We start from the raw sequence: 27,724 nt of genomic DNA, 5'->3' as shown, positions 1-27,724 counted from the left end.
ATTTGTTCTGGAAATCTATACCCAATCATGTCTAATGGACACTTGCCCATCTTTTTCTAAAGAATGTAAATGTTCAGAAAGATAAGATGTTCATGGAATCCAAATTATATGCACATATGGGTATGGTGTAACTCAAGGAAAAACTGCTTGCATTCACACATTATTTATTGCATTATTTATTTATATTACAGCAGTTCCTACTGCTAAAGAAATAAGCCATGGTTCAGAATTAAGAATCAGCTATCTCTACAGTATTAAGAATTGTAAGCACACAAATTAATTCTGCCTATGTGTATAATTCCTATTTTCTAATTCACTCACACTTGCCCACTTCTTTCAGTTCTGTGAATTAACTGGGCTACTGTAGAAGAAAACAATTTGCTATTATTCCGTTTCTGTCAACTTTCTGTTCTTGAGGCATATACCTGGTTGCTACTCTTTCCACTAATATTATCAAGGGAGCAAGCACAATACTCAATAGTAGTTAAAGGCCTAGCCCTTTCAAAAACAAAATCACCACCATTACTGTCATGCATTCCAGGGAGACAAGCACATGTTTAAGTACACAATACAAATATGAAAACTTCTTATGCAAATATGCATTGTGCTAAAGGGTTCCAGAACACTAATAATAGTTCTTTCGCCAGTTTCTGTGGACATCGGCCAATAGGATATTTTAATGCACTTTTAGCTCATCAGAAACATAGCAATATGCTCAATTCTATTTGTGAGAAAGAATAAAATTTAACATCCAATATTAAATTTGGGTTCTAAGTGATTGCAGAAAGTCTGCTATTGATCTAACTGCTATTTTTGAAACGTTCTGTTTTGAAGAATTTAAAAAAATTAATCACATAAAAATAAATGATGCCTACCTGATTATCTGATAGCCACATGGCAGTCAGCTGTTGTAGTTTTGTAAAGCTATAGGGCAAATACTTCAGTCTGTGAATAAAATATGTAAAACAAGAAAGAGTATCAAAAGTGTGGCTTATCTAAGAGCAGATCAGATATTAGCTACCGACAATATTAATTAACAATATAAGAATTGTATGAACTATGCCTATCCTAAGCAATTTTAATGATACACTCAAAATATTGGTTACTTTCAGAACTAAATTATTGGGTACAATCTTTTGGAACAGGCTTAGCAGTTTTTGCAACTGAAAGTAAACAATTGAACAGAGGCCTTGTCTAGAGATGTATTAAATTTTCGTCTAGTGATATATTAAATTTTCGTTTTAATTCCCAAGTAATGCAAACATGCCCCACTCAGAAAATCCAATATGAACAGGACAGCATTTTTCAATAAATATTTGCAGTTTCTCAAACTTTAAAAATGTTTATTTTAAAAAAATTGAATTAAATATGCATTTTAAAAATACACATTTTCATATTTTCTTATTTTTGTACACTCTGAAAAAATCTTGCAGAGAAATGAGTTCTTTTCTCATTCAAAAATATGCACTTTCTCATTTGAACAAACCAAAAAATAGCTCACAGACAAAAACAGAAGGAAGCCAAACCAAGCTTTCAAGTGAAGTTCTTGAGAATTCTCACGAGCTCCGAGACCTCCCTCATATCCAGTATAGTGAACCCAAACATCCCTGGTTCTCCCATCCCACTGTCAGCAACCTTCCATTACCTTTGCCAGCATTACTTGCCTAGACCTCTGTTTAAGCCCAATAATTGAATCTGGACTCAGCTTTACTGCTGAGCTAGATTGCCTTGGCCCAGCTCATTACAAGACCTATTTCAGGGGCTCAAAACTATCACTGCACTACAGGAAAGCTTCTTCAGTAAGCAATCTTATGAACATGAAAGAAGTATTTACAATTCAGTTTTGTCATCAAAATATTGCTGGCGTAGTAAAAGAATAAAGCTGCAATCAAGTCGATGCAGGTCTGTAAGTGTTTTTAAAAGGGACAACTGCGGCTGAGATATAATGGATAAACTGAAGTGTTCCCAATGTGATTTTTATTTACTTTTTCCTCTTTTAATAGTATATCCCTTTGCAATACCAAACTACAGTAGAACTCCTTACTCTCCTGTTTCAAAAATAGTTCTCAGTGCAGCCAGGTATCCAATCCGAAATCCTAATTACACATACAAAATCAGATTGAAAACCCTACAGCAGATACTGAAAAAAATATTTCTTGAAATCTGAGATTGCAGAATCATTTTTACCATAAGTAATTTAAAGTGGTTCAGTGTAAGCCCACAAACACTGCTTCCTACAAGCATGAATCCTACATAGGCAACTTAAGAATGCAAACTGGAAAGGACTCAAAAGCCACCCAGTGTAACATATACAAATTCACCACAAGCAACATCCTCAAATACATGGAAAACCAGGGGTTAACCCACACTATCCAGCCAGTAGTTTTTCTAATCAGCTAGTATGAATACCACAAAAAGAATGGTAGCTGCAAAGCAGGTATTTTAAAGCAGTGTTCAGTGCCACTTTTTGCAGGGTATGGGGGCACATACTAGGATCACTAACAAGTCTCTCCTGGGGGGAAATTATTTCCTGACTGCAACGACTTTCCCTTCATGATGCCAACACAACTCCTCTCAACTCTGTCCTAAACTACTGTAGCTCTTCTATGATTAAATCCATCTCCTCTCTTCAATCCCCAGGCCAGTCCAAACTAAGAGTGACTAAATATTTGCACACAAGCATTTTCCAACAAATTAAGAACCATTAAGGTAGAAAAAACAAACACCTCTACTATAATGAGACAGTCTGCTTAAATGCCATTGTCCCACTTGTCACCAAGGAACTCAAAATGGTATTTTTTTCTCAGAACAACCCTGAGACAAGGGCTGGGTTGAAAGATAGTGACAAGCCTAAGGTAATTCAGTGAAGCAACATTATTCAATGAAAATATGTGAATCACAAACCTATTGTCACTTAGATTGATGACCTTTAGTTTCTGCATATCACCCATTTCTTCTGGAAGGAACTCCAGCTTATTAGAATGTAAGAACAGCACAGTTACATGTTTCCAGTTTCCAACCTAAAAAATCCAAACAAATAAATAAGCTTGATCTTTCAGAAGTACAGAATACTAATTACTTAACATTTCATACTTTTTTTTCCTTTTAAAATATGAACATGCATGCGTGTGTAACCCCTATGACGTATTGGTACAGCCCAAAGGGGTGGGACTAAGAAAGAGCACAGCTGTAAGAAATGCTAATCAAAAAGAGCAGGAAAGCTGAAGAGGCAGGAACTGCTACTGCCACTAAGGTTCTTGTCTACTTGGTCTAGGTACTGCAAGGGTAGATCCACATAGTGAATCTGGCATTTTATTCCAGGTTTTTGAAGATTCTGCATGTGGAGCTGACTCTTCTGTGTTGTGGATACTCAGATCAGTTGAAGAGGGCATTTTGGATTCTTTTGTTTGTATTTTGACTCAAAAGAACAGTTGAACTCTGTGGCTCTACAGCCAGCTTTTGCACTGGTGCTGTTGCCAGGGTCTGGGGGAGCATGGGTTGAAGTAGTTTGTTATTATTATAATTTTACATACCATTTTGTTACATAATTGTTGATAAGAAGAGGTTCATTTTGTGTGTACGGTTGTGTTGCAATGTTCATTAGTAAGCAAATAGCTCCACAGAACTTACTAGTGTCAGTACTTTCTATTCACCAGAATTTTCCATTACTTGGATGTGGAATGAAGAGAACAATAAAAGTAAGGGAGGTGATGAGGAAAATGAAGACAGCCTTTTGCTGACTGCCTTTACGTTTCTTGTATCATGGTGCAGGATGTTCTGTTTCACAAAGAGATAATGACTGGGTTCACAGGGAATGTTGCCTTGGGGAGGTTCATGCCTCTCCTCGCGTAAGGTTCCCCATCCTGCATTCCTGTCAATGCAGGAACTTGCAGGCAACTTGCTCTGCAAGCATTGGCAGGAATGTGGTGAGAACAAGTGAACGACAGCTACCAAAAATGCCTAAATTTGATAGCTGCCATCCTGCTTCCTTCAGGAATCAAGCAGTGTGTTTCCTGGGATGTCAGCTAGAGAACTGAATGGGAAAGAGGAGGCAGTTCCTAAGATACAGCTGCAAAATTTTAGCATCTAGAGGCAAGTATTTCTTCATTTCTTCAAGTGAAGGAGATATTTTCCTGCAAATCACAGGAAGGAAACAAAAAGTTTAGAACTCTGCCCCCATGACCCACATAAAAACCCTACCTCAGCATTAGAAAGCTTAGTAAAATTATCCCATTTGAGTGTATGGGATTTTTTCTTCTTTTACTAAGGTTTCAAGTGTCGAGGATGATATTCATGGGCACTGTGCTGGAGGAAGGAAAGCAGACAGATGTGCGTGTGCGTGTGCGTGTGCGTGTGTGTGTGTGTGTGTGTGTGTGAAAGAAAGTAAGATGGCAAGCATGCCTATAAATTGGATCTTTGGTGTAGATGATCTACACACATAGCATTTTTATGCATGGTCTGCACTACACACAACTGCTTTGTTTCCTTTGCCTTTTCCTGCCTTCCTTAGGTCTCCTTCTTTCCCTTACGACAGTTGGGATGGGAAGGAGGATACAACTGAACCAGGACTTGCTGTTCACTTTGCCTGCTCCTGTTTCCCTCACTACTACTCAGCTGGAAAGAAATCCTAATTGCAATGCTGATTATCAATTTACTATCATTGTATCTATTTGAGCTGCCCAATTTGACTTACTTAAAACTTATTCCTCATGTTACTAATTCATTTTTCAATGCTATCCAAAACTGGAAATCTTTCGATGGAAAAATAAATTAGATGTGGAATTTTTCTGAAAAAGATTTTGTAAAAAGTTTCCACAGCAAATCAGTTCAGGGAAGCATCTTCACTTCATTCATCCCAAATGTTACATCTACTTCCTCTGAGCACTACAGAATTTTATTCCTATGTACAGGGCTAATTGGCTGGCTTACTATGAATTCAGCAAGAAATGCTCACCTATCTACAATTCCCAGAGTTCTTTTAAAGGAAATATCATTGTCAAAAAGGAGGTGAATGAACAGATTAACACCTGAATGTGTATATGTCTGTGCACATAGGACAGCCTACCTGATATGATGGCATATGTGAACGGGCAGGACTGATGGATGAATCAGCATTTGATACACTCATAAATATGCCCTTGTTTCAGTTATGAAACTAGATTCACTGCACAACTGAAGATATGTTGAGATGTCTTTGTCTGTTATGTCTCATCCCATGATGCATTCAAGGTTTTCACATTGTCAACATGTAGTGAATTGGTTAAGTTAGCAGGAGAGAAGTATCATGCTTCACCTCAATAATAATAAATAGTTGTTTCTGAATTTTCTTCTGTCAACTAAGTGTGCATAATGAGATTTCAACAGCTGGTTTCTAGTTATTTAAAATGCATAGGAATAAAGATGCTCTAAAATTCATGCAGACTGCTTTTACTTACATACCTAAAAATAAGCAAGAGAGGAAGGAATAAAGCAAGAGAAACTAGGTAAGGAATATCAGCATACCTCTGGTGGCAATTGTGTTAAAAAGTTATGATCTGCAGCAAAAGTCCTTATATTAGACAGCTGCCCCATAGAAGATGGCAAAGCTTCGATCTCATTGAAGCTACAGTCCAGTTCTTCAGCTGAAGTTAACCTTAACAAAATTTAATAATTTATTTGACAGTTTCACTGAAAATCCAAATATAAAAATACAATGGAATCTATCAATTTATAATCCAAATATTATGTAAATAATGAATACTGATGCCTCAGCAACTACATAGGTGCTGATGTTCGCTCCTTTTAAGTATAAGCTAAAGTTCATTATCTGACCTACTCACAGGACATCCAAAATCATCTAAGTTCAATAGATATCCTGGAGTATGAACCTCAAAATGATAAAACTGAATATGCTTTATCTACATAATACAGTTAAGAAGACTATTACTTAATGGAAAATCTTTAAGAAATACAAAACAATACAGAACAGGCCCTTATATTGATGAAGAAGATACAAAAAATACTTACCCTCCAATAGAATCTGGCAGATATATTAGCTGATTTTCATCAATTTTAAGAATTGCTAATTTCTTTAGACAGCCTGTTATAGAACAAATATTTATTTATTTATTAGAAATATTTATATACTACTACTCATCTGAATAAATTTTGAAGCAGTATAAGAAACAGTTTTTAAAATTATCCCAAAGGGTACTAGACACTTTAGTAAGCATTCATTTGAGAACAGACACTTTGCTTTGTAGTAGAGTATCCTGAAGCACAGACACATTTTCTCTACTGCTCTCCCCGATCCCAGTCCATGCAGAAACAAAAGGCAAAAACGGCAGATTTTTTCTCCTAGTCATGGAGGCTGCCAGGGGCTCATCGCTAATCCATATTTTGTCTCTGATATTTGTGGAATAGAGCCCTCAAAAACTCTACTGGTTACCGGCTCCTCTAACCTGCCTCTCCAGGGTGGGAACCACAGACTTATGAAAGAGAGCCACAGCAGCATCCCAGAAAATCTTTCAATTTTTTTCACTTTTATGTGACAGTATCAGGTAGCAATCATGACAGGCAAGATCATTTTAGTGCTACACTAGTTAATGTCAATATAAAACTAATATTTATTGCACACCAAAATTATTATATATTAATTATATTAGTTATGCTATTTCTATACTGTTCAATAGACCAAGCTTACTGGTTGACAACAACCTTACATTGCCTTACATTGTGTTACAGATGTCCAAAGTTAACCACAAGGGTAAAAGTGGTCAAATGAAGATACTGAGAAATTACTTTATTCTCATTCTCATGTTCCTATCATGAATAAGGATATTTGTTTTCCACAAAGCAATGTTTATCAGTGTAAGCATCATTTTCTCAGCCAAAGACTTGTGGACAATCTAGGGCCACGTCTTTGATGGGTGAGGCCAAAGTCAGTGGATTAGTCAAGAGTCAAAAGTGGGTAGGTTAGGGTTTTTCTGCCATTGCCCTTTCTCCCTCTCCCTCTTCTTTCCCACTGCTAGGGAAGGGAAAAATAACTCTGAACTGATCCCAAGTAAAGTCCTTTTGACATTAATGAGATGGCCAGATGCAACCTGGAGGCTGTAGGTTGTTCAACCCTGGCCTAAAAACTAGTAAAAATAGTAGCAATTATTGACAGCAGTCTCCCTGCACCTTTTTATGAGATTCTTGAGCAAATGCAAATACCTGAGGAACAATGGCTAGGAGTCAATGCCCATTCCAAAATGTAAAAAACATGACAATTTCACTGAGATTGGTGCTGATTGATAAAAAGTCCCCATCCCCCAGTCACCTTAAAATCTCTACGATTTGCAAATACTGAAAATCAAGATATTCATCACATCCTTTGAAAAAGATTTATGTCCTTTTTAAAGCCAACTAGCTCATACATGCTAATCTGTCCTTCCTCACAGTGGCATTTGTAGTTCTCCTCCTACACATTTTATTGTTACAACAAGCCATGATGTTAATTTAGTTTGAGACACAGTAGCTGGATTTGCAAGATCACAGCAGAGAAAATAAACTATGGTGGCTTATTTCTGTAGCTACATGTGCTGGTCATTCACTGGTGGATTTCCCATGGATTGTTAAAAATAGCAAGAAACCACCAGGGCTGGGTTCCCAACATGGTAAGCCATGTCAGAGAGGGTAACTATATACATCCCAGTGAGGGTGGCAGGGAAATAAGCCACTGTGGCCTATTTCCTCCACTGTGATAGATTGAACCAGTCCTGACACTGGCCCAAATCAACTGAGCGGGTGTCTTAACCAGGGTTCCTGTTGTCCTACTTTGACATTAACCATTACAATAGTCTTGTTAATGCTTTGTCACTAGCTCATCATGGTGCAAGTCTTCTGAAATTAATACAACCCAACCTTGCATTTTTGTACACACTTGGTAAGTGAATTTGTGTAAGATTAAAGTGATATTTTGAGTTTCTGGCCTTGAGGATGTAAGGTCTGTGGTTTTGTAAGCATTTACCCACAATACGAACCAATAGACTCCGGCAGTTGTTGAAGTGAATTACTAGATAACAGCAGGTCTTGTAAACTCTCACATCCTGAAACGCCTTCTTCAAGAGTTTCAATGTTGTTTTTGGAAACATCCAAGTAGGTCAAGTGCTTCAAACTGCCCATAAACTGGAAGTACAGGTGAAATAAAAAACTTTGCATTAAAATATTTTCTACTCTGAAGATAAACATTAAAATACACAATACTGCATTTTATTTATTTATGCATTTATTTAAAGTATTTGCTATGATTTATCAATTCTGTCACATTCACATTTTCCATGCCCAGCAGCAAACTGGAGTGCACATTTTCATTATTGCTGGACAAAATCCCAGTCTAAAAAATGTTCACCTATAGAGCAGAGATCATTCTACAATTTTGTTAAAAATATTCAGAAGAACTAAATGAACCTTCCATTATATAAAGTAACTTCTAGACCTCCAAATGTTTTGGCCTCCCATCAACCCTAACCAACATAACCAATAGTGAAGGATGATAAGAAGTTATAAGTCAAAACACCTGGAGAATGACAAGTTGCCTACTGCATTTCATGAATTCAAGATAAGCAATACCTCTATAAAAAGGATGGACACAATGACTTTATTGTTTTTCACAAGTTCGCCCAAATGCTCATTTTGTTTCACCAATTGCATCTTAGGCTACATAAAATACTAATTGACATGTTTCAAGATGTTGAATATTTGAAACCATACAGAATTTATTTCCATATGACCAGTTTTGGGTGTAAGAGGAGCAGTTTTTCAGGATATGTGATCAGATGTCATAGTGATCAGGTGTGAAACCATACCAATATATGTAGATACACATTTGGTTAAGTGTCATTTAAGCATACCATGTAATTGCTACAAAGAATGCACAGAACAAGTAAAATGTAATAAATTTAAAGAAGGAATATACATACCCCTGGAATAACAGTTAATCTGTTACCATCCATCCAAAATTCTTTTAACCCACTTAATTGTTCAAGTACTTCAGGCTGTTAAAAAATAGTAAATTGCTGTAAATTTAAATTTATTACCAAAATATGAGCTTCTGTTAATTAATTTCTTTTGTGTTATGTACTAGATCTGTATATTTTGCTCACACATCCTCTTGCCTCTGCACATTTTGACACAGGTGCCAGATGCTTATGTCTAGGTAAACAAATGAGTCTTCAGTTTATGGAACCATGCCTCAGTAGGGACTCACCTTAATGAGATCATTCCACATGGTGGGCTGTTCAGTAGGGAAGCCCTCCTCCACACTATTAACAGCCAAGTATGGTAAGCAAGGCCTCCCTCTCAGAACACAGAGACAGGTGTTCCCTAAATTGAGTGGCCCATCCATCTCATGACCAGTTTCCAGATCTAAAGACAAGTCTGTAATCTTTCTGAAGAATTTCATGCAAAATTAGCTAGACAAAAATAAAGTTCTTAAATTTGCATAACTGAGCATATGACTGACTATAATTAAAATTCATAATGAAATACTTTCTATATGTTATACAAATGCCACACTAATAGCAACTGAAATTTATAAAAAGCAGTCAGCTTTAAAAATAGATTATTTACAGTATTAAGAGATAGGCAACAGTTGCTCTCTAAGATAGCAGTTAAGCTGATTTTTATATTTGACATTGATTAAAATAGATTTAAGGATAAGAGGTTTTAGAAAGCTGTGTTACTTAGCTAGGACTCACCACTTCTGTGAATTCATTACTTCCCAAGTCCAGCCTCTCCAGTTGAGTCAGTCTGTTCATGGTTCTGCAAAGGATTAATAAAGAATTAGGTTTAAGAAAAATTCCAGCTACATCCAATCTTCTTGTGTTTATACTAATGCATATTTTTAATCCCCAGCAGTTCCTTAAAACCAACAGACTTGATAGGGTCAGGGTTTTTTTTACAATGTTAAACAGCATCATATGAATTATCATACAGTAGAATCAAGCCAAAAACTGTAGTTTCATATTATTCAATTAAGTTAAAAACATATGGTTCCTTCAACTGATTTAGGAAGTTTTGCCCTTATGGTAAAATTCATTCTATCCTATCATGATATGAACTATGTATTTTATGAAGTAGTGTTTCTATTTGTTTTAAAGCTGCTGCTATGTAGTAATGCTGAAACCATTGTTTACTTATCTTCAGTGAGAAGGAAAAATAGCAACATACTTTACTTCTACAATATCATACCTATCATTTAAGCTATTAAGAAAAGCTTCTTATTCCATGGCTACATATATCGAATGAGGACTGTGTCAAATGTTTTTCCAAAAATCACAGAGCCACTAGATAGATTGCATCCTTGTGATTTAAAGAATTATGTATATTACTGCTAGAAAGTGATAGCACAACTACTTCAGCCAACCTTTCTGCTATGTTCCATCCCTTACCCACCCCAAAAACATCTGTGCTCCCACAAAGGCTATTGTAATCACTCTCAACTGACTGGGTTTCACTGTCAAATTTAGAAGTCTTTTGCACAGACACCCTGAGCACACACAGCTCAACCCACTGTAAATAGTGGATCATCAGGAAACTAAAGGCTATAACAAGAGATCAAATTTTACTCCAAGTTCTTTGAAGTGTGCACCCCTCCAATTATTGTGCAACAATAACATTTTATTTCAAATTTTACTTTAAAGAAATAAAACACTGTATTTAAAAGGGCTACTGTTCATAGGCAGATGCATGGCCTTTAAATGATGACAGCTGAGTGTTGTAGTCTGTGGACTTATATCTAATTCTATTTTCTAACTTCCCTCTTAATTTTAAAAATGGGCAACATTCAACACCATTTTGTTTGATTTATGCCAACCCTGTTGATTCAAAAACTCAATCTGTTCTATACTGACTATAAGTTCAAAAGAAAGTGACTTGGATCCAAAATTGATCTTCCAACTGTGGAAAGATGCTTGATGGCGTAAGAGGCAAAAGGGGGGGGGGGGTTGGTTACTTCCCTCTTCCCCCTGAAAAGCCTCTCCATGCCACATCCCATGCTGTTCCATAGAACCCCGCCAATACTCCAGAGCTGATTTCTGAGTGGCAGCTAAGTAACTTGTAAAGGTGACCTCTTTCCTTTCCACCTTTGCGAATATCATGAAATCCCTGGATGCAACCTGGTACATTAAGTAGAGAACACAGATATTCTTCGTGCTTCTTATCCGCTTCATTAAAAAAACTAAACTACTTTATAGTATTAAATATGTGCATATATTATTAAACAGGAGTGCTATATTCCCATACTTGAGATTTAGCACAAATGTTTGCATCCTTTAAACAAAGGAATTGCATATTCATTTTCTTCATTTAATAACACCACTTGTCATACATTTATTTTATGCGCATGTAGACGTATAGTTTCCAGCCATTTAAAAGAGATGACATGGGCTGTTTAGTTGATTTGTGCTTGTGTTAAATCAGTTGATTTTGGGGCAGGGGGAGTTAACTTCATATTCTCCAGCTTAGATGCAGCCAAGAAAGACTATTAAAACATGGCAATGTCAAGAGAATAAGAGTTCAACAAAGCTATGCTTCACAGCCAACTCTCTGCTTACAGTGTCAACTGAAAAACTCATATTTCATCTGTCAGTTCATTTGCCTGGAACCAGAATCTTTCTTCAATTATTTCCATAGCTCATTCCAAGAACTCTTCCTTTTGCACTATATATTCTTTGACAGAGCTTTTCATATATTTGTATGTAATTCCTTTGGGGGCACCACCCAATTTTCCCTTTTCATTGCTTACTCAAGACCAAAAAAATGCCCACCAAATGAGGCAGAGAAGCAAGCAAACAGAAGTCTGATGAAAATGGATGTTATAAAATCACATAACCCTCTCTCCCCATCAGTGCCTAACATGTTGGAAGAAAGAATGAGGATTACCAGCAGACCATCTTGGCCAGCTGTTGCCCACTGGCAACTGGCACCATAAACAGTTGCTGACAAGGGAATTGTCAATTCCCTGGGATTGTTTGGTAAGTATAGCAAACCAAATGTCTTAACAGGAAGCCTGTACCAAACAATAAACACACACACACACGCACACACATAACCAAAAGTCCCCTGTTACTATTAAAACAAAATCAGAGACATAGGTTTGCATATTATATTGATCACTGGGAAAAGTTATCTGCATTAATATTATATTCAGAAATTAATATTTTACTGCTATATCTTTCAACATGTCTATAAATGTTAGAGTTTTATGTAATCATCTATACATGACAATTTTTTATAACCAACTGACTAATGTCACATGTTCCATATTTCTACACAGAAAACCTGAAGAAATTTAGCACAGCAACTCCCTTGCTGGAAGTAGAAACACTATTCACATTGCATTTCACATATTACAGTTGTACATACCTTTTATTCACCTTGATTTAGGGAATTGTAACATATAAAGTATAACTCACAAGACATACAAAGAAACATTGTTCATATATATTTGGTAGAATGTGATATTGATGATAAATTGTCTTTTTCTGTCTGATGACTTGAGATATGAGAGAAGAAATTTGTAAAAGTAAAAATGGAAAGTACCAGTAAGCCAGAGAGTCATTAAGAGTCAGTGATCACAGAAAAAAAGTTATTTGGAATACCTGAATGAGGAATAATACACTTAACGAAGGATAACAGTTTCAATAAAAACAAGACTATTTAAAGTTGATTGTGAAATTGTGATTTATCATGATCTCAATACTTTTCCAAACAAGCTATTCATACCAAAATAAACTCAGCTACTTACTTTGGCAACATTTTCAACTGATTTTCTCTAAGCTCCAAAATCTGAAGTTTAGTTAATCTGTAAAACAAGCACAAAGATAGCTATTAAAATATTGAAGTATGCATATCTGAAACAAAAGTAAGCTGCTTGGAAAGAAATTACAATGATTTAATCTGGAAATAAAAGCTGCATAAAAGACATCCAATCCATTGTGACCATTTTGAACTATTAAAGTGGATTTTCAAGTACTGTCTTATCTTTTATTTCAATTAATTTTTTCACTATTTTAGGAGACTGAGTTTGTATGATTCAAGGAGGAGGAGTCAGTTTAAGAAATATGACAACATGGTGTGGAAATACTTTCTTGTCTTAACTATTCCCACCAGAGCCCTCTTGGAAAATTTCTTCCATGGTTCTCCTAAGCAACTTTCTGTATGATTTAATTATATAGTTACCAAGTTCTCACAATAATCAAAATAAATCTACAACCACTTTCTTAATCCTCTGCTGAAACTTGCTTGCATTCTCTTCCTCCTAAGAATAAATTCTAGATAGTTGGTCTTAAACTCCTCTAACCTTTATGTTAAAATGCTTATTCTTTTCTTCTAGCATTTTTGTTTGTTCAGTTTTCTAAAAACTATGTTTCTTGATTACCTAGACTCAGTTCCATGAGGCATAACAAGTGCCACGTGAGGCTTTTATGCATGTCTACAAAATGAACTAACATATTTATCTTTTTTCAGGTTGTAATCCATATAATTTTACATTTTAGCCAATTTCATAGGTACCATTTAGTTCTCAATTTGTAATGCTCAACATTATTTCACCATGTGCTAATGCTGTATATAGGGAAAAAAGGAAGCTTTTTCCTAACCCCAGCCATCTACAGCCGACAGAATGAAAAGACAGACAACTAGTGCAAGGCTATGATTGGACAATCACTTCTACCCTTTTATATGTAAAGAGATTTGGAAGACCCAAAATCCCAATAAGTTCCCAGCAGCAGGAACAGGTGGCTAAGAGAGAAAAAAATGTGTGTGTGGGGGGGGGGGGGGAGACACATTCACTATCACTCTGCCTTATCTTTCAGGTATATATTGCACAGCTGGCATCAAGGCAAGACTTAAGAGTCGTAAAACAAAGGTCCTTGCTGTATACTAAAAGAACAAACAAACAACCCTCTTGAGAAATCTCTCTCCATGAATTTCCTCAAGCAATATATATTTGATAAGGTAAAAATCAAAGTATGTTAGTCATTTTTCAGGTTTCCCTTTCCACTAAGATAAGTTCCATCTTAGATGGGACTTAAAACGGATGTACTCAATTCATTCCATCTTTTCTAAAGGTGTTCTCTCAAATTTTGTTGGCGATTTAATTATTTTTAGTGAAGAACTGACCCTCCATTCTCTTCTGCTATCAACATGCAACATTACGTTCTGTATAGTTTAAAAAAAGAAAAATAGAAATGTAATGTAATTTTAATTTACAAACTTACCTGCCAAAATTGGCTGGCAAGAACTCAAGAAAAGCATCATTTAGGTATAGCTGTGTTAAGTTTAACAACTGTGAAAATCCATCTGGAAGCCTAAACAAATTTAAACAAACAAAAACATTAGCAAATGCAAGGCCATCTACTCCATTTGAATACACAGCTAAGGCCACTAAAGTACTCATTTCCTAACACATGCTACAAAACTTTAAGACCCATTTCAACAGAAAAACTTACTTTGAAATAGGGTTTACACTGGCCTCGACAACTGCCAAAACTTTACAGTTTTTGATATTTTCTGGAAACTCCTGTATGCCTGTAAAAGCAGAGCACATAAGAGTGCATCAGGAAGACTCTAAAGCAATTGTAATATCACTGCAACTTTATTTTCAGGAGATTGCATCATTATGATCATCTCAGTACTGCTTTGCATGTTTTCTTTTTCACAGCTGGTTGTTTTTCAGGCATTCACTTAAGATATGGTTCAATATATTCAAACTGCTATTGTGAAAACTACATAGATCTCGAGTTTCAGTGAACTAACCAGAGATACTTTAGCAGCTTTAGTGAGAAATGCCTATTTGCTGTCATTCCTTGGAACTGGAGTACATCAACTGAACATGGTAGTTGCTATAGAATGTAGATAACCAAGAACATTTGTTTCCATTTTTTTAAAAAATGCTTCTAATCATTGCAGTGTAAACATAATTTTTGAATGTTGAATATCCAAAGCCAAAGATCCCACTAGCTAAAATTTACAGTGGTCAGAAGTCAAACTACCCATTCACCTGACTGCCAGAATCAAAATTATATAAGAACATTACATACTGCAAGCACATTTATGCAAAATAAGATACATCATTTATATTTTCTTGATCTGTTTAATTTATGTAGGTTGTCCTGGATTATGAATTAAATTAGCAGGCCTAGAATTGTATGATTTTTCTTTAACTGTAGTATATAAATTTTCCTGCTTTAGAATGTAAAATGAGACAGCCCTTATGCTTTTGAAATAACAGTTTCATTAGTATACAATGAACACAGTTGACTAGAAAAGGAGTATGCAAAAGGATTCTAAAGAATTCAGAAAGATCGTGTTGTTCATCACCTCCAAGGCAGCATTAATCTGCTTTTGTACTACTGAAGCCAATTATAATAGAGAATCCAGTCCCGGCAATAATATTTACAAGTAAAATTTTTCAAATATCAACTCAAATGTAATACACCCTTTGTTCAAGGGAAAATGACCTGGAAAATAGACATACGTCCTTTTCCTTTAAAAAATCTGCTAAGAATTGACTGAAGAGCAACAATAGCATACTTGTTGTTGCTGTTGGTAGCCGCAAAGTCATGTCCAACCCACTGCAACCCCATGGACAACATTCCTCCAGGCCTTCCTGTCCTCCACCATCCCCCGGAGTCCACTTAGGAGTCCACTTAAGCTCAGGACAACTGCTTCAGTGATTCCATCCAGCCACCTCATCCTCTGCCATTCCCTTCTTCTTTTGCCATCTATTGTTCCCAGCATTAGGCTCTTCTCCAGGGAGTCCTTCCTTCTCATTAGGTGGCCAGTCCAATTCTGAGTTATGTTTACAGCTTGACAGAAACCCTAATATTCTTACATAATGCTTTAAAACATATTCATCTATTTTATCATTCAAATATATAATTACTAAATATGCACTGAAACACTAGAAATGTGTTAAGAAATAGTGTTTCTTAAACTGTCAAGCCAATACAGACCTAAATAAAAATCAGAGTTTTAAAAATACCATATTGCTTAACATGAAACTTCTTTTGTGGGGTTGATAGTTTACAGGGGCAAAATAACCCCGACCTTGGATAACAGAATTGTACTGAATGTAACGTAAGTACAGCAGGGAATAAAATCTTTTCTCACTCTGCTGTTTTCCTAACTGAAATAACTTTTCTGTAAGTAGGGAGAAGAGGCATTTGGGATTTTTTTTTAAAGAGACTAACTCTGTAGTGATACCTTGCAATCCTAATGCCACCCTCTTCTAGAATTGTATAAAATGTCAAGAGTCTGAAAATATTTACTCTCCCTATCCCCATTTTTCTTTCTTTTTTCTTTGCATTGTTACATGCCCCCCACACACACGGGGAGAAAGGGAAGACAGAAAAATATTACAAAGTAAGGCAAAAAGGTCAAGGAATACAAAAGACAGGCATCACATTGCTATGTGGAGCACAGATGTTGAGAACCATGAGTGTAAATAACAATTCACAGTGGGTGTGACCTATTCACAACTTGTAATGAATTGGCAAAGTATAAACAAATACCTGAAAGAGGGACAATTACTTGCTGTAACAAGCTAGGCACTCCTAATCTCTGCTGAGCCCAATTTGGATAGTATCAAATAAATTCCAGCCAAGTAATTTTAAAACAGTTGAAGTATCTAATCTTTCCTTTTACAGATTGTCCACAGGGAATGAAACACTCCCCAACATGTATATCTTATTGCATGGAACTGAATATGGTGGAAAAAAGAAAGAAATGAAACAAAACCCTGGACTTGTTATTGGATAAAAAGTTAAGTAGATACAAAGAACAGACTAGGAAGCCACCAAAGAATGTAAATATGCAGGTATAACACTGATTTTCAAAACATCAATAAAAATGGGTAAAAATACATAGGAATCTAGAAAAAATACTTTAAAATTGGCATCCCCCCCCCCCCCCAGTATTAAATGAAACGAAGTATTGCTAACAGTGACACAGGGAATAAGCCAGAGATCTGAACAGAGACACTTTGTTCCATGGATGGTAACGTCCTACACATTCATAGCAACTGTCTACTGCACACTAAAGAAAAACTGCATGTGTATATTCATCCCACCGTGTCATGTCTATTCCTCCCCTACTACACATCTTAAGGATTAACCTTACTTTTACTTGGTGCCAGAAATATTTCAAGTTGCATCCATGGCTACAGGTATAAAGAACTTAAAAGCAAAACAATGCAAGGCAAATCTTATGTTTTGGGGCATGTAAATTTTAATAGTCTGAACTGCAGCACAAACGTCTTATGATACAAAGAGCAGAAACAAAGAGACATGCAGTTTTTATGTAAGTGAAGTTGTAATTTAAACCATATAGTAAATATACAATAGGTCTGAAATGCATTATTGTGCAGGGTATTGGATTTTAGCATCTTCATACTCTATTCCAAAAGCCTTTACAATTGTTTGGTTTTATGCGTTTTCCTTTTCCTTTTTTATTTTGTTTCGGTTGATTTTATATCATGATTGTTATAAATGAGTTGTATTGTCTTAATTGTTCTTAAAATGTTGCTTACTATATTGTGAGCTGCCCAAAGAGCCTATGGCTAATGGAGCAGCATACAAGTCAAATAAATAAATAAATAAACAGATGTTCCACCTAAAAACATTACACATAAATGTCAATTTTTTTCTTCAATCAATACCAAAGACCTACTGTATTAAATCATGCAAAGTTCAGGACAGTATCCAATACCGCTGCAGAATCTTCACTCTTTCTCTTGCACCCATGGGATTCAGCATGAGTGTAACAGAAATAAACTGAAACATTTAGTTTCCAGAACAGGTCACGTCAATGGAGTTGTGTGCTGTCATTAACCTCCCCACTTCTGGAAATTAGCATTTTGGCTCCTTTCCTATTGTTTTTGGAATGGCTTCCCATTACACTAGCACTGAGTCCTGCTAGCATGCTTGTAATGTTGCATACTGCCCACAACATTTACAATGGAATAGTGTCACTGATGTATGAATGAGAAGTGAGAAGGAGCAATGTTTGTATAGCTGTGATACATCTGTGCAGTTAATTGTAATTTTTCCACATAAAATGACTGCACGCTGTCTTCCAAAAATTCTTTGCCTAGTGAAGAAACAAAGCATACAAGGTGCATGTCAGTTGTAAGTTTGTCCTCTGTCTAAACACACAAAGGATTACACCTTAAGTGATTATTCAAAGATGGAAGCATCTGAAAGCAACAAGCCTGGTGGTCTCACTCATCCAGGACTCTATGGAAAAGTGACAGGATGTGGAACTGGTGTCCTAGAAAGCTCCTACTGATTTAGACAAATGCCAGAAATTCTGGTGCACACTAAGATGATCAACACAACAACTGTCAGTAATTCCTGCAAATTCCTTGGACATTCTGAACACCTAACAATAAGGAACAAGCAGGAAATATATTGCATAAATTGCACACATTACAAGTCAGGTTCCTTATTAAGGTTGTTCAGAATCTCAAAGAGAACAACATAAAAACCACATTTGAAGCCAAATCTCAGCTGGCAGTATTTTAGTGAATGACGGAACACACTACACTAAAATTTATTTGAATATTTTCATTGAGAACATATATTACAACTTCATTTGCCAGACAGTGCAAGTCTTCAGACATCTAACTGGAACAATGGATATCAAAATATAACAAGGAAAGGCCAAATACATCTTTCTGTAAGTTCACAACAGACTTTGGAAACCTGCACATATCCAAAACTTTGAATTTGATGGTGTATATTTATTTGTAGAACAGCAGAAAAGGTAGTGATAATGGGACAAAAGATCCAAATATTTAGTTCCAATCTTACTTGCAACTGCATTACCTCAATGCCTGATCAATCTAAATGCAGCCTTCCCCAAGCGAAGGCTCTCCATGTTTTTCCCCCTTCCCAACAGCACAGCTAAGGGTCAGAGATTGAGAGTTACAGTCTGAAACATCTGGAAAGCAGCTGGTTCCAGAAGGTCAGCCTAAATTCAACAGACTCCAATAGGAAGCTCATATTCTTAATTTACACTGCAATCACATAAGCTCATACGTTCATTTTCTGTATTTTAATGAGTCCATCAGTTATTTCACCCATACAATCCCTCACAGTCCCATGTTTATTTCCAACTCTGTCCATCAATCAACAAAACAGATGGATTCCCCCTTAATTGCCTGCAAACTCCAGACCAAATATGAATGTCGAGCTGGGGTGGGGAATGAAGAAAGGGAATTCTCATTATGAAATTCCACTCACATTATATTAAATGGAACTCAGTCTTTTGTAGTATCTGGGATAGACCTGTACCAGAGAGGGGAGAAAGGATATTAAGTCCTATCTTATCTTCCCTCTGGTGAGGAATAGGTATGCTAAAGCTGAATGGTTTCCTTCCTCATCAAAACTTGAAATGTCAGGGGAGAGAAAAGGAAAGGTTGCCCAGGACCTAGTATGAGATTTACATGTTATTAAAGCAATTTGAAAAAGTGTTCAATGTGCTATCAGCTTTAATATCTATTTAATTTGAAGATTAAAAAGAGGATTAACACAGTCACATATAACTTTATATAAGAAAACGTTTCTAAATGAGAGAAGTTGAAAGAGAGAGTCAAGAGAATAAAATCCCTTCACAATGCTTGGAGATTATTTCAAAGCACAATAACAGATGCCCAGATGGTATGTACACCACAAATTAGGAAAGGTAACACAAAGTCCAAGAGGTCACAAGCATAGTTTATGAGCCGTGTCAAAGTAGCTATTAGGAAGAGGAATGCTTCTTTCAGAAAATGGAAGTCTTCACCAGTGAGAAAAACAAAAGGGAGTACAAGCTTGTGTAGGGGAGAGACAAGCAGATAATAAAAGAAGTAAAAAGGCATGAGGAACATATCATGAATGATATAAAGGCCAACAAAAAAGAATTTCTAAAGTATAAGTGGGAAGCTAGTAAGAGATGCATTTGGACCACTGGATGAAATTGGAGTTAAAGGCATACTAAAGGAAAATAAGGACATTGTGAAGAAGCAAAATTAATTCTTTTCAACTGTCTTCACAACATAGAACACAGGACAGACTCCTGTTCCTGAACAGATATTTTCAAGAAGGGAGTCTGAGGAGCTAAGGAAGATGGTGGGGACAAACAGTAAACCTTACTGACAAACTGAAAACATGACCCAGATGGACTCTATCCTAGAGTTCTCAAAGAACTCAAACATGTAATTGCTCACATTCTTACAAAAATATGTAACATATTCCTAAGATCAGCTTCTGTATCAAAGTTTAAAAAGTGATCCTGGAACTTACAGACTGGGCTTTACCAAGTCATACTATGGTTCCAAGGACACCTGCCAAATGACCAATTCCTGTAGCCTTAACATTAGGTTTGGAACAAACCCTTTCGGATTCTGTTGCTCTAGTATCCTACAAAGAAAGCCAAGTTAAGAGGAAGTCCATGAATGCTCACAGATCCCCAGTTGTGCAGCGTGTCAGGAATGAGTGCAGGATGTGGAAAAGCAATGGTGGGAACAGGAACATCAGATCAGCATTTCCAGGGTCTTACTACCTTCCCCACTTGCTGCTGCTGGCAATGCATGGGGGAAAGAAGCACTGTGTGTGCAGCACATGGGGTTCAATTCCTGGTTAGCATCCCACCAACACTGGGTACACTCACCACTCAGACTCTGGGCTGCTACAAAGTGGACTGAAGTCCCGGAGCTGAGTCTAGGGCAGGTGTCTCAAACTCAACTTACCTGGGGGCTGCTGGAAGTAGAGTCTGGGTGCGGCTGGGCCACATCAAGTGGTGGTGGTGGGCCGCTCATCTCGCGTCACTCCCGGAGGCCGGCCCGGGCGCTGCCGGCACTTTGAAGGCCGCAGGGCCCTTCCCCCGTGCCCCACCTGTCCTGGCAATTGGCCCGCGGGCTGCGAGTTTGAGACCCCTGGTCTAGGGAATCCAGTGGATTCCTCACAGTTCCCAAATTAAGACATACTGATATATTTACATGGATGAAATCAACTTCTTATTCTGCAAAGCCAATTGTACTGTAATCTGCTTTCCCCTTGTTTCATAATAGCTTTCAATGCTTCTGGTTTCAACAACTTCATGACAAAACCATCTTCCCTGTAAACCAATATCCCAAACATACGTTCTGGCTTAAAGCCACTTTTTTAAAAATCTGCTGCTACCTATAATACTATTCAGGCTCAGACAAAGGTTCCATTTTGCACAGCATTTGCATGAAAGGCAATATAGAAATATTTATCATCAATTCCTAACACTGGATACTTATTGTGTCTTTGAAAACAGAGTTGGGTTGTCAATGACTGTAAAATCAAAATCCTTCTAATTAGCTTTCTTATCCCAAGCACATGAGAGAAGTGAGGATAAGGTGAGGAAGGAAAGGACAAGTCTCTGTCATGAACTGTCTTCTTAAAATGCCTGCAAGCCATACAGATAATTACATTGCAAGCATATGTCCCTCCTAAACTAATTTGATCACTTGTTATCAATGGTAATATGATGATGATTTAAGGCAATTTAGTGGATAAGAGAAACTTTCAGCTACACAGTTAACAGAACAGTCTCTTCCAAAAGGATAAATTTTAGTTATATCAATACTGAGTGTGTAGCTAGATTTCCTTGAGAAAGCACTTAATGAATAGTGCTTCAGTTTCCTCGCTTTTATATCAAAGTTCAACATCTATGGCAATAAAGAAAGCAAAATCTCTGAAATAGATAGCTTAAGAAGGAGGGGGATGAATACCATGCAATCCCAGTGGCTTACACTAGATGATACAAAGGGATTAGTTTTTCACATATGTTTATAACAACAGGGGGGAAAATAACACAAATGACTTTTCACCATACCAGCTAAGCAAAATGAAGAAGCCTGTAGGGGTTCAAACCAACCTGGAACTGCTCCAGCAGTTCTTTCCTTCTGAGTGACAACCAAAAGTGAAGTCAAGTTCCAAATATGTCTTCATATTTACTAATAAGTAATTATTTATACATATTTTTATTGGACTTCTGGAATCAGAGGCTTTCAAATGTATGTGCCCTAATGCAGTAATTCTGGGTTTGTCTTAAGAGTGTTGCAAAAGTATCACTTTTTCCCATATGCCTTGGGAGCATTCAGATGTGTTAAGATAGCTCAGAGCTACAAGAATGACATTCATGATTTCAAATAATCTACCTCCCCTCACAATCCACAACCATGGATTTCTAATTCTGATTTCACAGAAAATCAGAGTTTTAACTGATTCATCTCTGAACAAAGTATGAATTGTGCCTGTCTAATAACCAGGATCACAAAGAGAATTATAGTCTCCTTATTCAGTTTCTTATGTTGGTATTGATTGATTGATTGATTGATTGCTATCCATCAGCTTTATGCTTATGGTGAAAGCTTTTAAAGGAAACTTTTAATTTTCTGTCAGCTTCTACTAAAAAGAAGGCAGTTTAGAATAGAGGAAGTAATTGTTGTGAGCTACTTGGATAATGAGTAGTGTGTACAGATAGTCAGTAACTTGTCAGACTGTCCCAAGATTGGAGGCTAGCAAACAACTGGCAAAACTCAAACCTGTACACTCCAAGTGTAGATTTTCCCTTTTTGCTTACATGTGAAATAGTGCACAATAATTCAGTTTTCCTACATGTACTGAAGATTCAGAACAAATGAGCAACTATTCAAGGATACTTTGAACACTTCCAATAAAGAAAAGGAAACTGTATGTAAAGGACTACATTCTAATCTGGAGTGTTTCATAAACTGGAAGATATGCATAGGAACTTGTGCGCTATCATAGACACTGACCAGGAATTCAAAGGAAAAGACTGACAGTCATAAGACATTTGAAGCAACAAATTTGAAGTGAAGAGTCCCTAGTGAAAGATAGAAGATTTACTGAATACAATTCCATTACTGATGAATTACTTCACTACTGGAAATAGAAATTTTTCCCAGTCAACATCTTTATGTTTGAGCAAAAACTGTCATCACATTTTCAAGTATTTTTCCAGTATATAAATTGTAAAAACTAAAAATACCTGCACTGGGATTTTATTCAGATACTAGATACCTTACAAGTTAGTTTCTTGCATGTGTTCCATGGTGATCCTTTTGATCTGCCAAGAATGCTCTTATTTTATACATGCTGAAAGTTGGGAGACTAAGACAATTCTCAGCAGCTGTCCCAAAATTATGAAATCCCTTCTGCTTCAAACTTGGGAAAGCCCAAATGTGTTGGCTCTTAGTGCCTGTTCAGAAAACTTATAAATGTTCTGAGGTTTCCTTATATATTTCAGTCTATTGTTTATGTTAAATATTTCCATGCCATGGTGCTATTTAAAAAAAAAAATCAAAGCCTTTCAGTACAGTTCCCAATATTTATGCTGATTTTTCAAAAACAAGGGTACCAAAGCAATGCAATAAACACTAGCAGCATCTAATAAAATATAACACATTAAAAATAACAACAACAGGTTAAAACCAACTAGATAACATTAGGAATAGCACTTACGTGGAATTAAAAAGTGACTGCAATTGATGTTTTACATGCTAGCTCAACATTTTGTACTGAATGGCCCTGAAAGTATTCTACTACTTTAGTTTGCTCTCCACCACTGAAGAAAATTTCCGCCTTTCCCATAAGGAACCTGGACCTGCTTCTTTCTTGTCCATTTGCATGGGCTTTCTCCTCCTTTGACTAGTGGATGAAATTGCTTTAGGGCTAGGCAGACTACCTGCTCCCAATTTATGCTGGGGTGGGGAGGACTGGATATAGACCGCCTGCCTCAAGTGACTGCCATGCCATAATGGGCTGTCCACTTTCTCAGAGGCAGGTATTGATAGTACCTTCACCTGATGGAGTCTTTTACAGAATTCCATTTCCTGATTGCCACCAACAGAGAAGGGATTTGTTCACCAGCTGAGAAACTGGTATCCTCTTGTGTTGGAACGGGGCAATGTTCAACTGCAAAGGCAGAAGTAGTAACAGAAAAGAACGAGACTGATCCCTGGACCAGGAAACACCGTCTATGCAACCTACCAAGCAGATAAGATTTACCAAATGAAGAAAGGGCCATATACATCCACACTCACACTTTTGGACTTTATAGTTCAATGCTATTTACAAAGAACAGTACACTGAGGCAACTTTGTTGCTTGAGACTGTAGCAAGAAAAGCAACTCACCATTCTTGCTGACATCCAGTTCCCTGAGGTTAATGAGATTTGCTATGGATGCAGGCAACGTTGTTAGATCATTGTCCGGCAAACTCAGCTTGTGCAGAGACTGACAATTAAAAAGTTGCTATTGAATAAAGACAAAAAAGGTTATGATGAGTGTATCTTTTAATATAACCAGCTTTTATACAGCTACTTGTAAATGTTTGAAATAACTGCTGGTACATTCATACAACACTGTATTTAATTGTTACATTATTTGCTCTAGCTGAGAAAAGTGGCCAGGTTTTAACTTTTATAATTTTTGTAACAATCTGAAGAGTGAAAGGTATAGTTTTACCAATAATTATGTGAGATTTTAACATTATTTCTATTACAAGAAGAACCTTGGCACAGTTTTTAATTTTGCGCTGGAGCCGAAAAAATAAATTATGAAAATGAATACAGTTTAAACATGTGATACTTTTAAATATGTATGCATTAGACTTAGTATCTGAATCTCTGTAAATTTCTCCCAGAAGGAGTGATGAGGTGGCAAGGAGATACAAGTAAAGGTACACAGTGGTGCCTTGTACTTCAAATGACTATGAACATTCCAGAGTTCGAACACTAAATCCAAGAGAAATTTGATCCAAAGTTTGAACAAGGCTTCTGTGTTCAAACTGTACACTCAATGAAAATTCACCTTCTGTTGTGCACCCAAGTAGTCTCTCGCTGTGACATCATCTCTTGCATAATGCTTGTGTGTTTTCAGTGCTTTTAAAATTTATTTTTGGTGTGTTAATTTAAATATATAATCTCTACATATTAACCATGGCATCCAGGAAGAGTTTGGAAGCAATGAAACTTAGAGGAAGGTTGTAGTATCTAAGATTGAGGTGAAAAAGAAACTTATCACAAAACATGAAAGCGGTACACCTGTGGCAGATTCGGCAACAATGTTTAAGATGCCGAAGCTGGCAGTGTGCACCATTCTTTAGAATAAGAAAGCAATAAAAGCAGCAAAATGTATTTAACATGCTTATGGAAGATGACTTCTCTTCCAAATAGTAACCTTTCTCTTCCTCTCCACCAGCTGACATCACCAATCCTCATTAAGGTACAGTAAATGCAATTTTCATGTTATTATACAGTATATTTAGGTATTTTATTGTTTTCACATTTTAATTAATAATTTTGGCATTCGAATGTGTTATTTTCACCTTAAATTATGTGCATTTGCTGTTCACATTTATTGAAATGGTTACTGTTTAGGGTTTGGGAATGGATTAATTCACTTTCCATTATTTCTAATGGGGAGAATTGACTCAGATTTTGAACAATACAGAGTTTGAATGGCCTCCTGAAACAAATTAAATTTGAGTTACAAGGCACCACTGTATTTAAGGAGAAATTACTGTAAGCCATGAGGATGGTGCACATTCAGGGCACAAAAATTCTTCTTCTGCACAGTGAATTTTGCCAACATCACATACCTCCTCTAAGTACTAGATTCCGTGCAAAACTGCATGCACATGAAAGCCTACCAACCTTAAGATATGCAACAAACTTTGAGCCAAGAGAGGATAAACTCTTGAAAAGTAGGTTGAGAACAAAAAATATATGCAAAATATTAAATCACATTTATAATTGCTACACACATTTTAAAAATTAATCTATATTTATTTATTCATTTATTACATCCATTTATACCCCATTCATGCTTCAAGTGCTCAGGATGGCTTACAAAATACATAAAAATACAATAAATATAAAACTACTATAAAAACCTTAAATAGTAAAAGAATATAAAGCACATCACTATAAAATGTGACTGTGGAAAAAGGGGGGGAAATAAAATCCTAGAATATCTAAAACATTAATTGCTAAAATAATGATCAAATAAAAAGGTCTTTACCTAGCACCAGAAAGAATATAACGTCGGCGCCAGGTGGACCTCTCTGGGGAGCAGATTCCATATGCATAGGCTTGTATTCTAGAAATGTATTCTAAGTTTATAAATATCCAGTTTTGAATATGAGAAAAATTTTTTGACAGGGCAGTACAGCTGCTATCAGAAAATTGAGGGAAACGGACACTAAATGCCTAGAGAATGGAGAAGTTGTGTTTTTCATGGTATTTAGAAAGAAGGCCACTGAAATGAAATACCGTATTTTTCGCTCTATACGACGCACTTTCCCCCCCTCAAAAGTAAGGGGAAATGTCTGTGCATCTTATAGAGCGAATGTGTGTATGCCCAATGCGCGGGACGCTGCCGGCCCACCTGCACCACGTGGCACCACCTGGCCGGCACGCGCTCGGCATGCGCTGCCCCACCCGTCCCCCGGCGCAGGTGAGAGCTGTGCCACTCAGGGGGAGAGGTACGGAGGAGAAGGAGCCGTGGGTTTTAACCCGCCGGCCGCACGGAGAGACAGACTGCTCACCCCCACCGCCTGGGAAGACCTGCTGCCACCGCACCGCCCGGAAGACCACCGCCGGCACACGGTCAGGTGCATCTTATAGAGTGAAAAATACGGTAGCTGTATATCATGCCTAGCACAAGAACAGCTAATAGCACGTAAATCACCAGGAGAAGGGCTAGTCCTCCCATGAAACAAAATAAAGCTCCTGACATAGACAGTGAAGCAGGGAACTGCACATTTTCCCCATCACAACCACACTTCCTCTGTTTGTTGCTATGGCATTAGCACAGTACAACCTATCTCCAGAGGCAACAATTCCCATAAAACACAGCATAGAATTCCAATATGTAATTTAAAACAGTTTAACACTCCAATATACAAAAATGTAACCAGATTAAATACCTAAAACCATTTCAATAAAAGTAGACCTCAATAAAACAGCTGACAAACCTACCATGCACCATTAAATGCCATAAAATGCCTGGGAATAGAAGGCAGTTTTAACCTGAAGCCAAAAAGATGGCAATGCTGGCATTAGGCAGGTCTCAGTGGGCAGATCATTCCATAACTGGGGCCCACCACTGAGAAGGTTTCTTTCCAGGCCTCCCTTGGAATTTGGCAACCAGAGGAAGGCCTAGATGAAAATTGTGAGGCCCAGGTAGATTGAGGTCAGGGGAAGTGTTCCTTCAGGTATTGTGGTTCCAAGCTGTGTAGGGCTTTATAGGATAAAACCAGCACCTTGAATTGTCCTCAGACACATAAATGCAACCAACACAAATGGGCCAGAATTGCTGTTACAGATTTAGCTTGTCTCCCAATTGCTACCCCCTTTCATTCAATGATTATTTTCTTGAAGAACTTCAAAAATGCATAAGTATGTTTACAGGCCCCAAAACAGCACCATAGTTTGTTTTTGTTATTTCATTGCTATACCACTCCAGTTGTTTTTGAAATCATCATCATCATCATCATCATCTGTCTCATCTGTGTAGTCTTGCTTTGTCAATTTCCTTAAATGTCCAGCTGTTAGGAGAAGCCTTGAAATGGAATAGGTAACATGCATGCAAATTAACAAGGCGACACCGACTATAGGCTGATTTGCCCACAGTTGCCAGGGTTCTATTGCCAAACGGCTT

The 27,724-nt window shown here is 37.0% G+C and overlaps 1 protein-coding gene and 1 long non-coding RNA gene across 3 annotated transcripts in view; one reads left to right on the top strand and one right to left on the bottom strand.

Annotated features, from left to right (window-relative positions):
- LOC123031605 overlaps positions 1–16,873 on the top strand; it is a 48,347-nt gene extending 31,474 nt beyond the window's left edge. Inside the window, exons 4-5 of the long non-coding RNA XR_006416333.1 lie at positions 13,839–13,980; positions 16,674–16,873. This is a non-coding gene — a long non-coding RNA (uncharacterized LOC123031605). The remainder of the gene's footprint in view (positions 1–13,838; positions 13,981–16,673) is intronic.
- Positions 1–27,724, bottom strand: part of ERBIN (erbb2 interacting protein) — a 105,255-nt gene that overhangs the window by 38,208 nt on the left and 39,323 nt on the right. For both annotated transcript variants that reach the window (XM_044446796.1, XM_044446797.1), the window contains exons 4-14: positions 24,196–24,313; positions 14,475–14,553; positions 14,244–14,333; positions 12,770–12,826; positions 9,720–9,783; positions 8,943–9,017; positions 8,004–8,148; positions 6,007–6,079; positions 5,503–5,632; positions 2,905–3,020; positions 876–945 (exon numbers count right to left, since the gene is read on the bottom strand). In XM_044446796.1, coding sequence (XP_044302731.1) covers positions 876–945; positions 2,905–3,020; positions 5,503–5,632; positions 6,007–6,079; positions 8,004–8,148; positions 8,943–9,017; positions 9,720–9,783; positions 12,770–12,826; positions 14,244–14,333; positions 14,475–14,553; positions 24,196–24,313 — 1,017 coding nt within the window. The remainder of the gene's footprint in view (positions 1–875; positions 946–2,904; positions 3,021–5,502; positions 5,633–6,006; positions 6,080–8,003; positions 8,149–8,942; positions 9,018–9,719; positions 9,784–12,769; positions 12,827–14,243; positions 14,334–14,474; positions 14,554–24,195; positions 24,314–27,724) is intronic.

Source organism: Varanus komodoensis, unplaced genomic scaffold (genome assembly GCF_004798865.1).
Source record: "Varanus komodoensis strain SLA01 unplaced genomic scaffold, ASM479886v1 scaffold5, whole genome shotgun sequence".
Taxonomy (NCBI): domain Eukaryota; kingdom Metazoa; phylum Chordata; class Lepidosauria; order Squamata; family Varanidae; genus Varanus; species Varanus komodoensis.
Note: the sequence above shows the minus strand (reverse complement) of the source record. Positions and strands in the feature narration are given on the sequence as shown.